Source organism: Macaca mulatta, chromosome 19 (genome assembly GCF_049350105.2).
Source record: "Macaca mulatta isolate MMU2019108-1 chromosome 19, T2T-MMU8v2.0, whole genome shotgun sequence".
Classification (NCBI taxonomy): domain Eukaryota; kingdom Metazoa; phylum Chordata; class Mammalia; order Primates; family Cercopithecidae; genus Macaca; species Macaca mulatta.
The window spans coordinates 60,519,761-60,532,156 of NC_133424.1; the positions used below are offsets into that span (position 1 = coordinate 60,519,761).

General features: G+C 45.7%; 1 protein-coding gene across 34 annotated transcripts in view; it reads right to left on the reverse strand.

Annotated features, from left to right (window-relative positions):
• Positions 1 to 12,396, reverse strand: part of PLA2G4C (phospholipase A2 group IVC) — a 58,534-nt gene that overhangs the window by 27,129 nt on the left and 19,009 nt on the right. For 18 of the 34 annotated variants that reach the window (XR_013409958.1, XR_013409961.1, XR_013409957.1 and 15 more), the window contains 4 exons: positions 12,269 to 12,322; positions 9,989 to 10,018; positions 6,322 to 6,378; positions 1,467 to 1,520 (listed from right to left, as the gene is read on the reverse strand). Coding sequence is in view for 29 of the 34 variants with exons in the window: in XM_077980633.1 (XP_077836759.1) it covers positions 1,467 to 1,520; positions 6,322 to 6,378; positions 9,989 to 10,018; positions 12,269 to 12,322 (195 nt within the window). In the remaining 5 variants the exon portion in view is untranslated. Of the gene's footprint in view, positions 1 to 1,466; positions 1,521 to 6,321; positions 6,409 to 9,988; positions 10,052 to 12,268; positions 12,323 to 12,396 lie in introns of all 34 variants that reach the window. The other 16 variants (XR_013409960.1, XM_077980636.1, XM_077980637.1 and 13 more) reach the window with 3 other exon arrangements.

Consider the following 12,396-nt stretch of genomic DNA (forward strand, 5'->3'; position numbering starts at 1 on the left):
TGTGGCAAGAAGTTGGCTCTCTGCAACCCAGAAGCGGGTTCCCAGGAATCCAACCCTACTGATACTCTGATCTTGGACTTCCAGCCTCCAGAACTGAGAAATAAATCTCTGTAGTGGGTAAGCCAGCCAGCCTATGTATGGCACTTTGCTCTAGCAGCCTTCACAACTAAAACAGGGAGTGAGGCATGAAGTGGATGCAGGGCTGTGCTCAGGACCTACCTTCACGCCATACCTGACTGTTGGCCTGTGAAAAAGCAAGAGTACCCTGCTGTGTTCACCACAGTTGCATCTTCCACAAATGGAAGGGAGACCACCTTTGTCAGCCCCCGCTGTAGTTAGGTTGGGGTCATGTGACTGATCCTGGCCAACAGGAGGTGTGTGGAGCTGGTGCCCGCTACTTCCAGGCCTGGCTACAAAAGGCCTTCTGTGGCTCTCCAGCTCTCTCCTCTCATAGAACAGACAAGGAGACCTTGTGCCAAGAGGAGAAGCAATGAGATTCAAGCAGCTTGGCCCAGCGTGGTGGCTCATGCCTGTAATCCCAGCACTTTGAGAGGCCCAGGCAGGCAGATCACTTGAGGTCAGGAGTTCGAGAGCAGCCCGGGTAACATAGTGAAAACTCGTCTCCACTAAAAATACAAAAATTAGCCAGGTGTGATGGCAGGTGCCTGTAATCCCAGCTATTTGGGAGGTTGGGGCAGGAGAAAAGCTTGAACCTGGGAGTCAGAGGTTGCAGCGAGCTGAGATAGTGCCACTGCACTCCAACCTGGGCGACAGAGCTAGACTTTGTCTTTAAAAAAAGAAAAAAAAAAAAAAAAACAGAAAAGAAAGAAAAAAGAGACGCAAGCAGCTTGGATGCCTAAGTCCCCACATGGAGCCAAGGTACCCTGTAGGAACACTCAACCCATATTGCTTTTTGGGTGAGCAAAATATAAACCCTTTGTGCCTTAAGTCATAGCAATTTGTGGTTTCTTTGTGCAGTACAACCTCTCCTGAACAAATATAGTCTCCTCCATAATATAATCTAACTTCTCCATACAGAATTCATCTGATACTTTGTTCTTGTTCTCCATACTCCCACCATGGGTCAAGTCTGGCTCCTTCAAGACTCTCAGCCCATGTAGTTTTGGGAAGTATTTTTCCTCTCAATTTGCTAATTGCCTCAGGCTGTTCCCATTTTCTGCTTCTGACACTTGGATCCTAGGCATACCTAGGGTATATCTATGCACATGGTTACAGTGCATAGATATACCCTACATGCATATGGTTACAGCGTGTCAGTTTGAACTCTGATCCTGCTTCCACCTGGCTGCGTGGCCTTGGGCACCTGTGAGAGTCCATGTTCCTCTCCATTCCCAAAGGAGCACTACATGAATCAGACACGTACAGTTTTTAGGACAATGGCTGGCTTCAAGCCAGTGTGTAGTCTACACTATCATTAGGGATTCATGACAAAGTAGGATGCTTACCTTCCAGGACAGGACGTTCCCTTTGCAAACTTTGTTGCAGCCTCAGTAACGGGGCTGCAAAAGAACAGAGGCAGGGGGAATGTTTAACTGTACAGTAAAGTCACCAGTTATAGAAAATACAGATTACCTGCAGGGACATCTCTTTAGTAGAAGTGGCAGCCATGGATTGTAGTCTGTTGTGAGAGCTAATTTTGTATCCATCTTCCAACTCTGTGCTCAGTGACCTCATGTTGGTAGCTTGAAATCTGCCATGATGTGATCAAGTGTGTTTCATACCAGTAATGCAAGGATGGCTTAACATACGCAAGTCAACAAATGTGATACATCACAGAAACAGAATTAAAAACAAAAATCATAGGAGATGCAGAAGCATTTCACAAAATCCCGCATCCCTTTATGATTAAAACCCTCAACAAAATCAGTATACGAGAGACATACTTCAATGTAATAAAAGCCATCTATGACAAACCCTACAGCCAACATTACACTGAATGGGGAAAAGTTTAAAGCATTCCCCCTGAGAACTGGAACAAGACAAGGATGCCCACTTTTGCCACTTGTATTCAACATAGTACTGGAAGTCCTAGTCAGAGCCATCAGACAAGAGAAAGAAATGAAGGGCATCTAAACTGGTAAAGAGGAAGTCAAACTGTTACTGTTCACTGATGATATGATTGTACACCTAGAAAACCCTAAAGACTCATCCAAAAAGCTCCTAGATCTAATGAATGAATTCAGTAGAGTTTCAGGATACAAAATCAATGTACACAAATCAGTAGCACTGCTACGTACACCAACAATGACCAAGCTGAGATTCAAATCAAGAGCTCAACTCCTTTTACAACAACTGCAAAAAAAATAAAATAAAATACTCAGGAATATACCTAACCAAGGAGGTGAAAGACCACTACAAGGAAAACTACAAAACACTGCTGAAAGAAATCATAGATGACACAAACAAATGGAAACACATCCCATGCTCATAGATGGGTAGAATCAATATTGTGAAAATGACCATACTGCCAAAAGCAATCTACAAATTCAATGTAATTCCCATCAAAATGCTATCATTTTCCACAGAACCAAAAAATCCTAAAATTCTTTTTTTTTTTTTTTTTGAGACATAGTCTCGCTCTGTCACCCAGGCTGGAGTGCAATGGCCGATTTCGGCTCACTGCAACCTCTGCTTCCCAGGTTCAAGCAATTCTCCTGCCTCAGCCTCCCGAATAACTGGGATTACAGGTGCATGCACCATGCCTGACTAATTTTTGTATTTTTAGTAGAGACAGGGTTTCGCCATGTTGGCCAGGCTGGTCTCGAACTCCTGACCTCAGGTGATCCACCCACCTTGGCCTCCCAAAGTTACAGATGTGTGGCTACCATGCCCAGCCACAATCCTAAAACTCATATGAACCAAAAAAGAGCCTGCATAGCCAAAGCAAGACTAAGCAAAAAGAACAAATCTGGAGGCATCACATTACCCAATCAAATTATACTACAAGCCTATAGTTACCAAAACAGCATAGTACTGGTATAAAAGTAGGCATGTAGAACAATGGAACAGAATAGAGAACCCAGAAATAAAGCCAATACTTACAGCCAACTGATCTTCGACAAAGCAAACAAAAATATGAAGTGGAGGAAAGGACACCTTATTCAACAAATGGTGCAGGGATAACTGGCAAGCCACATGTAGGAGAATGAAGTTGGATCCTTATTTCTTACCTTATACAAAAATCAACTCACAAATTCAATGTGAATTTGCATCAAAGACTTAAATATGAGACCAGAAGCCATACAAATTATAGAAGATAACATCAGAAAAACTCTTCTAGATGTTGACTTAGGCAATGAGTTCACAATCAAGAGCCCAAAAGCAAATGCAACAAAAACAAAAGTAAACATATGGATGTATGGGAACAGGCATGGTAGCTCACGCCTGTAATCCCAGCACTTTGGGAGGCCCAAGTGGGTGGATCCTGAGGTCAGGAGTTCCAGACCAACATGATGAAACCCCATCTCCACTAAAAATACAAAAATTGGCTAGGTATGGTGTTGGATGCCTGTAATCCCAGCTACTCAGGAGGCTGAGGCAGGAGAATTGCTTGAGACTGGGAGGTGGAGATTGCAGTGAGCTGAGATCGTGCTGCTGCACTGAAGCCTGGGTGACGGAGTAAGACTGTCTCAAAAATAAATAAATATATGGGACCTGAGTAAATTAAATACGTTCTGTACAGCAAAGGAAATAATTATCAGAATAAACAGACAACCCACTGAATGGGAGCAAATATTTGCAAACTAGGCATCCACAAAAGACTATTATACAGTACCTATAAGGAACTCAAAGAAATCAGCAAGAAGAAAACAAATAATCCCACCGAAAAGCATCCCAACGATATGAATAGACATTTCTCAAAAGAAGATATTCCAGTGGCCAAGAAACATATGAAAAAATGGTCAGCATCACTAATCATTAAAGAAATGCAAATTAAAGCCACAATGAAATACCATTTTACTCCCACAAGAATGGCTATTGATAAAAATTCAAATAAACCAATAGATGTTGGTGTGGATGTGGTGAAAATGGAACACTAATACCCTGCTGGTGGGGATGTGAATTAGTACAACCTCTTTGGAAAACAGTATGGAGATTCCTCAAAGAACTAAAAGTAGATCTACCATTCGATCCAGGAATCCCACTACTGGGTATCTACCCAAAGAAAAGGCAGCCATTACATGAAAAAGACACTTGTGGGCTGGGTGCAGTGGCTCACGCCTGTAATCCCAACACTTTGGGAGGCCGAGAAGGGCAGATCACTAGAGGTCAGGAGTTCAAGACCAGCCTGGCCAACATTGAAAGCCCATCTCTACTAAAAATACAAAAATTAGCTAGGCATGGTGGTGCATGCCTGTAGTCTCAGCTACTTGGGAGGCTGAGGCAAGAGAATCACTTGAACCTGCGAGTTAGAGGTTGCAGTGAGATTGCACCACTGCATTCCAGCTTGGATGACAGAGCAAGACTCTGCCTCAATTAAAATAAAATAAAATAAAAAAGACATGCCCATGTATGTTTATCACAGCACAATTCACAATTGAAAGATATGGAATCCACCTAAGTGCCCATTGACCAATGAGTGGATGAAGAATATGTGGTATATAAACAGCATGGAATATGACTCAGCCATAAAAAAGAGTAAAATAACGCCTCGCAGCAACTCGGATGGAGGCCATCATTCTAAGTGAAGTAACTTAGGAACGTAAAACCAAAACCACATGTTCTCACTTACAAGTGGGAGCTAAGCCATGGGTATGCAAAGGCAATACGGAGTGGCATAATGGACTTCAGAGATTCAGAAAGGGGAGGGCAGGGAGGTGGGGACAAAAAACTACACACTGGGGCCAGGCGTGGTGGCTCATGCCTGTAATCCCAGCACTTTGGGAGGCCGAGGCGGGCAGATTACTTGAGCTCAGAAGTTCGAGACCAGTCTGACCAACACGGCAAAACCCCATCTCTACTAAAAATATAAAAATTAGCCAGGCATGGTGGTGCGTGCCTGTGGTCCCACCTACTTGGGAGGCTGAGGCAGGAGAATCACTTGAACCCAAGATACAGAGGTTGTAATGAGATGAGATCCCTCCACTGCACTTCAGCCTGGGCAACAGAGCGAGACTGTCTCAAAAAACAAAACCCAAAAACTACATATTGAGTGCAACATACTCTAAAAGATACACTGATGGGTGGACTACAATCTCAGAATTTACTACTACATAATTCATCATGTAACAGAAACCACTTGTACCCCCAAAAGCTATTGAAGTAAAAATTCAAAATAACAAAAAAACTTAATATAATATTTTAAAATATTATTACATAATAGTAGCAGAGTTAATCCCTATAATTAAAATATTGTACATGTTATACATTTTTACTTGAGATCAAATCAAAATTCAATTTTTCCACATGTGCTGAAAATGTGATAGAAAGCTGAGTCCTGATACGTGTCGGTTAGGTCAAGCTTCTGCTTCATCTTTTTCAGATTTTTGAATAGTCAATAAATTTTGTCTGCTTTTTTTTCTTTTTCTTTTTTTCTTTCTTTCTTTCTTTTTTTTTTTTTTTTTTTTGAGACACAGTCTCGATCTGTTGCCCAGCCTAGTGCATAGTGATGCGATCTCGGCTCACTGCAACCCCTGCCTCCCAAGTTCAAGCAATTCTCCTGCCTCAGCCACCCGACTAACTGGGACTACAGGTATGCACCACCACGCCTGGTTAATTTTTGTATTTTTAGTAGAAATGGGGTTTCACCATGTTGGCCAGGCTGGTCTCAGACTCCTGACCTCAAGTGATTCACCCACCTCAGCCTCCCAAAGTGCTGGGATTATAGGTGTGAGCCACTGTATCCTGGCCTCAAGTGATCTGCCCGCCTTAGCCTCCCAAGTGTTGGGATTATGGGTGTCAGCCACTGCATCCAGTCAGATTGCTAATGTTTACTGAGTGCCTTTATCTGCAAGGCACTGTCCTGTGTGCTTTTGATGAATTAACTCATTCATCATAACTACTATTATTATCACCCGCATGGCACAGAGGCAGAAACTGAGGCACAGAGAGGTTAAGGAACTTTTCAGAGGTCACAAAGCTCACATGTACCAAAGCAACATTCCTTCCAAGGGGGTCTGTACTCTCATCCACTCTGTGGTCATCCTGGCTGCCCAGTTACATGAGAATAAATGTCAGGAAATGCAGTTGCTAGAACAATTACATACAGGTCTCTCTTCTGCCATGAGTAGGAAAAGTACTGTGAATCTCCTTGCATAAAATATCTCTAGGCTTTGACCTTGCTATTCCACAAATACTCACCAAAAATACGGCGTCCAATGTATTTAGCATTTGCAACAGTCCTTCTCCATACATCTCCTAAGAAAATAGTAATAAAATTCAAACATTCTCCATCATGTGACTGTCATGCTTGATATTCAAAGCACCAGCAGACTGGTATAAAGCACTGCAGGGATCTGTAGCAGGAAGAAAGATCATTCTTCCATTCCATAAATATGTATGAAGCAATTAGTGGGCACCCGGCACTCTTTTGGCTGCTGGAATAGAGCAGTAAACAAGATAGATTTGTCCTCATGAACCTTCTATGGGTGGAGCCAGCCAGACACTGTAGACTGGCTACTCCAAGGCCCATTTCAAGCTCCCTTCCATGCCAACATTTCTCAGCCCACAGGCAGGAAGGGCAAATATTTCCCAGCCTCCCTTGCAGCTAGGGGAAGATCAAGCTCTGGCCCATGCACATTGCTGGGGGCACTTCTGGAAAGTCCTTGCTCTCCTTCTACAAAAGAGCAGGACAGTAAACATGTTGGATGAGAGGCATTGCTGGCATACCCCTCCCACTTGGAAGGACAAAACACTGTGTAGAGATTCACACTGTGAACTTTTTTTTTTTCAAGAAGTGATTCAGGAATTGGACAGGAAATCTGAAGGAATCCACCGTCCCTTTGAAGGAACTGACGGGCTGCAGCCTATACTGTGACTCAAGTGAAGGGCTGCGAGTCCCCGGGGTGTGAGACGGGGAAAGACTGCGGGATACATGCGCCCACCACACCAGGGAGCCTGAAAGTCCAGTCTTTGGGGCAAGGCCTTAACCCTATTCAGTGCAGGATATGACTTGGGGAGGTTCATGGAATATAAGTAGGAGCTGCGGGAAGAACCCTGCATGTACTCCCAGATCCCAGTATGGACCTAGGGAAGCCATTACTTACTGTTCCTCACAGGGCACCCTGCAGTGGTCAGCCAAAAAGTTTAGGGGGTGGTGGCAGGTTGAAAGAAGACTGCAACTGGGTTTCACTAGATAACTGTGGGTGCAGATGAACTTCCTTGGCCAGGGCTGGGATTGGGGCATGGGGTAAGCGAAAAGCAAGCTGCAGTCACGTGTATGCAGGATGCTGGCACATGGCTGGGTGGGATAGATGGGGAGGGGTATGGCCTGAAAGCAGTGGTTGCTATCTCTGCTATCTCTGCAGGGAAAGCTTATGACTTGGAGGCATTTGCAAGTTCTGAGCGCAGGCTGCCTGGACCTTAGCTCGCCGCTGCCAGTGGAACAGGGTGGGAGGAGATCTGCCTTGCCAAGTGTGTGGGATCTGCGTGGGGCTTACTGCCACCTGCCACTCCCCGCTCCCTGCACAAACTCTTCTGTGCAGCAGAGGCAGAAAGACTCCTCTCTGAATTATCAGCACACTGGCCTGGAAACCAACTGCGCCCCCGATACCCAACAGGGATTGCTGCTTGCCCCGCACAGGGAGAGTTAGAGCACAAAACTGCCTGATCCGGCCCACACCTGGCTTTGCCCTGCCACCCCCGTCCTGGTGGCTTAATACAAAGGATAGAAACTTTGGGGAACTCTATGGCTCTGCCCATTGCCTGAGAAACAAGAGTAGCCACCCTGGGCAACATAGGGCAAGTGAACATCCCCACTGCTACTCCTGCAGCTGGTGCTCCACCTGCTGGGTGGAGGCCAACCAACACAGTCCATGACAGCATCTCCTGGTAGGATAACACTGCCCCCAGGAAGGAGAAAACGGCTGTATGTCCTCAGCTGTCACCACTGCGTGCACCACTCTGGCTAACCAGGAGGTCCTGAGTCTGTCCACGTGATCCGTTCATTACCACCGTAACTAGCATTCAAGGAAGCCAATATACTAAGGCTACCTATAACAGGAATCTCACAGAGCCTGTGCCTCTCTCCTGCCACCCCCATTAGAGCTGGTGCTGCTACCCACTGCTGGGAGTCTCGAGGACAGGTGACATTATCGGATTCCTTGCAGACGTTCCCCAGAACCAGCCTGAAGTGTGGAAGCTTCACTGGGTGGCTAGACCCAGAGGAACAACACTCACTGTAGTCTGGTGCCCAGTGACTCCTATCCTACGGGAATGGGGAGTGCACCATGTCAAGGGAACACCCCACGGGACAAAAGAATCTGGACAGCAGGCCTTGAAAATCAGATCGTTCTGCTGGTGGGAAGTTTCTTTCAGCAGGGGCACAGTTTTAGTGCTGGGCTTAGCAGGGAAAGTCCACAGCTCTAACCCAACCATCAGACAGCCCTGGTGTGAGCGAAGGGTCTTGGAGAAGGGGATATCTTTCCTCTCTCTTCCATTGCCACAGGCACAGCTGGGGCTTCTCCCGTGGGAGCTCAGCATGGGTGCAACTGTCGACAGTCTTTCTGGAACACATCAGGGTGACGGCATCCCCGCAGGAGGAGCACCCTCTAGGTTTAGGCTTGCACAAGAGACAGATTCACAATTCCTCTCTACTTGGAACACCAACATTCCTACAGATGAAAAGAGGTGCCCGTCTGATCTGAATAGCTAGAGCACTGGATCACGAGTGTGTCTGAGAGGTGGATGGCATTCCGGCTGACCTGGCAGGGGAGCTGAAGTGGCTCCAACCCTTCCACCTGATAAGACCTTGGTGCACAGCCAGGTGCGGTGGCTCACGCCTGTGATCCCAGCATTTTGGGAGGCCAAGTTGGGCAGATCACCTGAGGTCGGGAGTTCGAGACCAGCCTGACCAACATGGAGAAACCCCGTCTCTACTAAAAATATAAAATTAGCTGGGCTTGGTGGCAAGTGCCTGTAATCCCAGCTACTCGGGAGGCTGAGATAGGAGAATCGCTTGAACTCGTGAGGCAGAGGTTGCGGGGTGAGCTGAGATCATGCCATTGCACTCCAGCCTGGGCAACAAGAGCCAAACTCTGTCTCAAAAAAAAAAAAAAAAAAAAAAAAAATCTCAGTGCAACTCACTGAGAGGTCCTCCAGTCACCTCTGTCAAGGCTGGGACCTTTGCTCACCACTGGGTGTTGCATTTACTCACATGCTTTAGCCACAATCACTTCCTATGCAGACACACCTCCCCTACAGACCTGAAACCTGAACCATCACACCAGCCAGTAAAATACTGGGGGAAAAAATTGCATGCCATGTGGGGAAGGAGTTAAGCTTCAAGAGACTTCGACCATTCCAACCCTGTAGGCAACAGCGAACTTGCTCACACAATGAGCACATTGCTTCTACAACCAGCATCGGAGAAAGCCATCACACAAAGACTCCCTATATCCAAGGAACTCTTACAGTCTTCACCCCTGAAAGCACCAAGGACCAAATTAGGCTATAATTAGCTAGGGACATTAAAGTCACATCCTTAAGTGGAAAAAAGAAAAAAAAAAAAAGTCAAATCAAACATAAATTCAAGAATAATTAAAAGAAATAGTCTACTCAAATGAGAAGGAACTAGAAAAGTAACTTTGGTAATATGATAAAACATGGTTCTACAGCACACCCCCAAAAGATCACATTACCTCTCCAGCAACAGATCCAAATCAAGATGAAATCTTTGAAATACCACAAAAAGAGTTCAAATGGGCACCAAATGAATCATACACGTAATGTTCTTAGGACAATGGCTGGCCTCAAGCAAGTGTGCAGTCCATATTATCATTAGGGATTCACGACGAAGTAGGATGCTTACCTCTCGGGGTCAGAAGATTCCTTAACTGGTCTGCAAAAGAGTAGAAGCAGGGGGAATGTTTAGCTGTACAACAAAGTCCCTAGTTATAACATAAAAAATACAGATGACCTGCAGGGATATTTCATTAATAGAAATGGCAGCCATGGGCTCCAATGGCAGCCAATACCTCTCGAGAGCCAATTTTGCACCTCTCTTCCAACTCTGTGCTCAGTGACCTCATGTTGGTAGCTTGAAGTTTGGCCATGGTGGGAACATTTACACCACAGGAATTGGCAAATGCTACATATCAGGAGTTTTGTTTTTGTTTTTTAGAGAGAAAGCTTAGCAGACCCACTGGAGAAGTAACACTCAGACCCATCTCACACCTTTAGTTAGCCATTTGGAGGTTGTAGATAGATAGATTCCCTTTTTCAGTTTGTTTTTAACCAACTTATGGTGAACACCGATGTCAAAGAACAACATCAGCCTGGTCACGGTGGTTTACACCTGTAATCCCGGCACTTTGGGAGGCTGAGGCGGTGGATCACTTGAGGTCAGGAGTTCAAGACCAGCCTGGCCAACATGGTGAAACCCTGTCTCTACCAATAATACAAAAATTAGCCAGGCATGGTGGCACGCAACTGTAGTCCCAGCTACTCGGGAGGAGAGTCGCTTGAGCCTGGGAGGTGGAGGTTGCAGTGAACCGAGATCACACCACTGCACTCCAGCCTGGGCAACAGAGCAAAACTCTGTCTCAAAAAAACAAACAAACAAAAAAGTCAAAGGATAAGAACTAGTACAGTGCCTGGCATACAGGAAGTCCCATGAATATGCATTAAATGAATGGTGAGTTGTTCAGGGTGTGAACTCAATAATGATCCTAAAAATATGATTAACATAAAATGAAATACTCCTATGTGTCAGGCTTTGCTCTAAGCATTTTACATACATGAGGTCATTTAAACCCCACATCAAATATACGAGACTGGGACTGTGTACTCTTGTCTCCATTTTAGGAAGGCGAAATTGGGTCACAGAGAATTTAAGCAGCTTTCCAGAGTCAGCAATGCAGGAGAAGCAGAGCCGGAATGTGGATCCAGGCAGACAGGCTTTGGATTTGAACCACCACACTATTCCCCTAGAGATCCACCACCCAATTCTCCTATAGAATCCTGCGTCTGCACTCACTGACCAGCAGCATGGGTGAGTCACGCATCCTTCCCATGACTTGGTGGATCTCAGCAAAATGGAAAGGACAAAAGCATCTGCCTCTTAGGGTACTGAAGGGGTTAAATTTAAATGAGGGGCTGGGCTCGGTGGCTCATGCCTGTAATCCCAGCACTTTGGGAGGCCGAGGTGGGCGGATCATGAGGTCAGGAGATTGAGACCATCCTGGCTAACACGGTGAAACTCTGTCTCTACTAGAAATACAAAAAATTAGCTGGGTGTGGTGGCGGGCACCTGTAATCTCAGCTACTCAGGAGACTGAGGCAGGACAATGGCGTGAACCCGGGAGGCGGAGCTTGCAGTGAGCCAAGATAGTGCCACTGCAGTCCGGCCTGGGCGAAAGAGCGAGACTCCGTCTCAAAAAAAAAAAAAAAGACCAGGTAATGATTGCTAATGTTTACTGAGTACCATTATCTACCAGGCACTGTCCTATGAGCTTTCAATGAATTAACTCATCAAATATTCCTAACTACTATTTTTTTTTTTTTGAGACAGAGTCGCGCTCTGTCGCCCAGGCTGGAGCGCAGTAGTGCAATCTCCACTCACTGCAAGCTCCGCCTCCCAGGTTCACGCCATTCTCCTGCCTCAGCCTCCCAAGTAGCTGGGACTACAGGCGCCCGCCACCGCACCGGCTAATTTTTGTATTTTTAGTAGAGACGGGGTTTCACTGTGTTAGCCAGGGTGGTCTCGATCTCCTGACCTCATGATCCGCCTGTCTCGGCCTCCCAAAGTGCTGGGATTACAGGCGTGAGCCACCGCGCCCGGCCCATAACTACTATTATTATCACCCGCATGGCACAGAGGCAGAAACTGAGGCACAGAGAGGTTAAGGAACTTTTCAGAGGTCACGAAGCTCACATGTACCAAAGCAACATTCCTTCCAAGGGGGTCTGTACTCTCATCCACTCTGTGGTCATCCTGGCTGCCCAATTATATGAGAATAAATGTCAGGAAATGCAGTTGCTAGAACAATTACATACAGGTCTCTCTTCTGCCATGAGTAGGAAAAGTACTGTGAATCTCCTTGCATAAAATATCTCTAGGCTTTGACCTTTCTGTTCCCCAAATACTCACCAAAAATATAATTCCTATTGACTTCAGCGTTACCAAGAGCACTTCCCCATAAACCTGCCAAGAAAATAGCAATAAAATTCAAACATTCTCCATCACGTGACTGTCATGCTTGATATTCAAAGCACCAG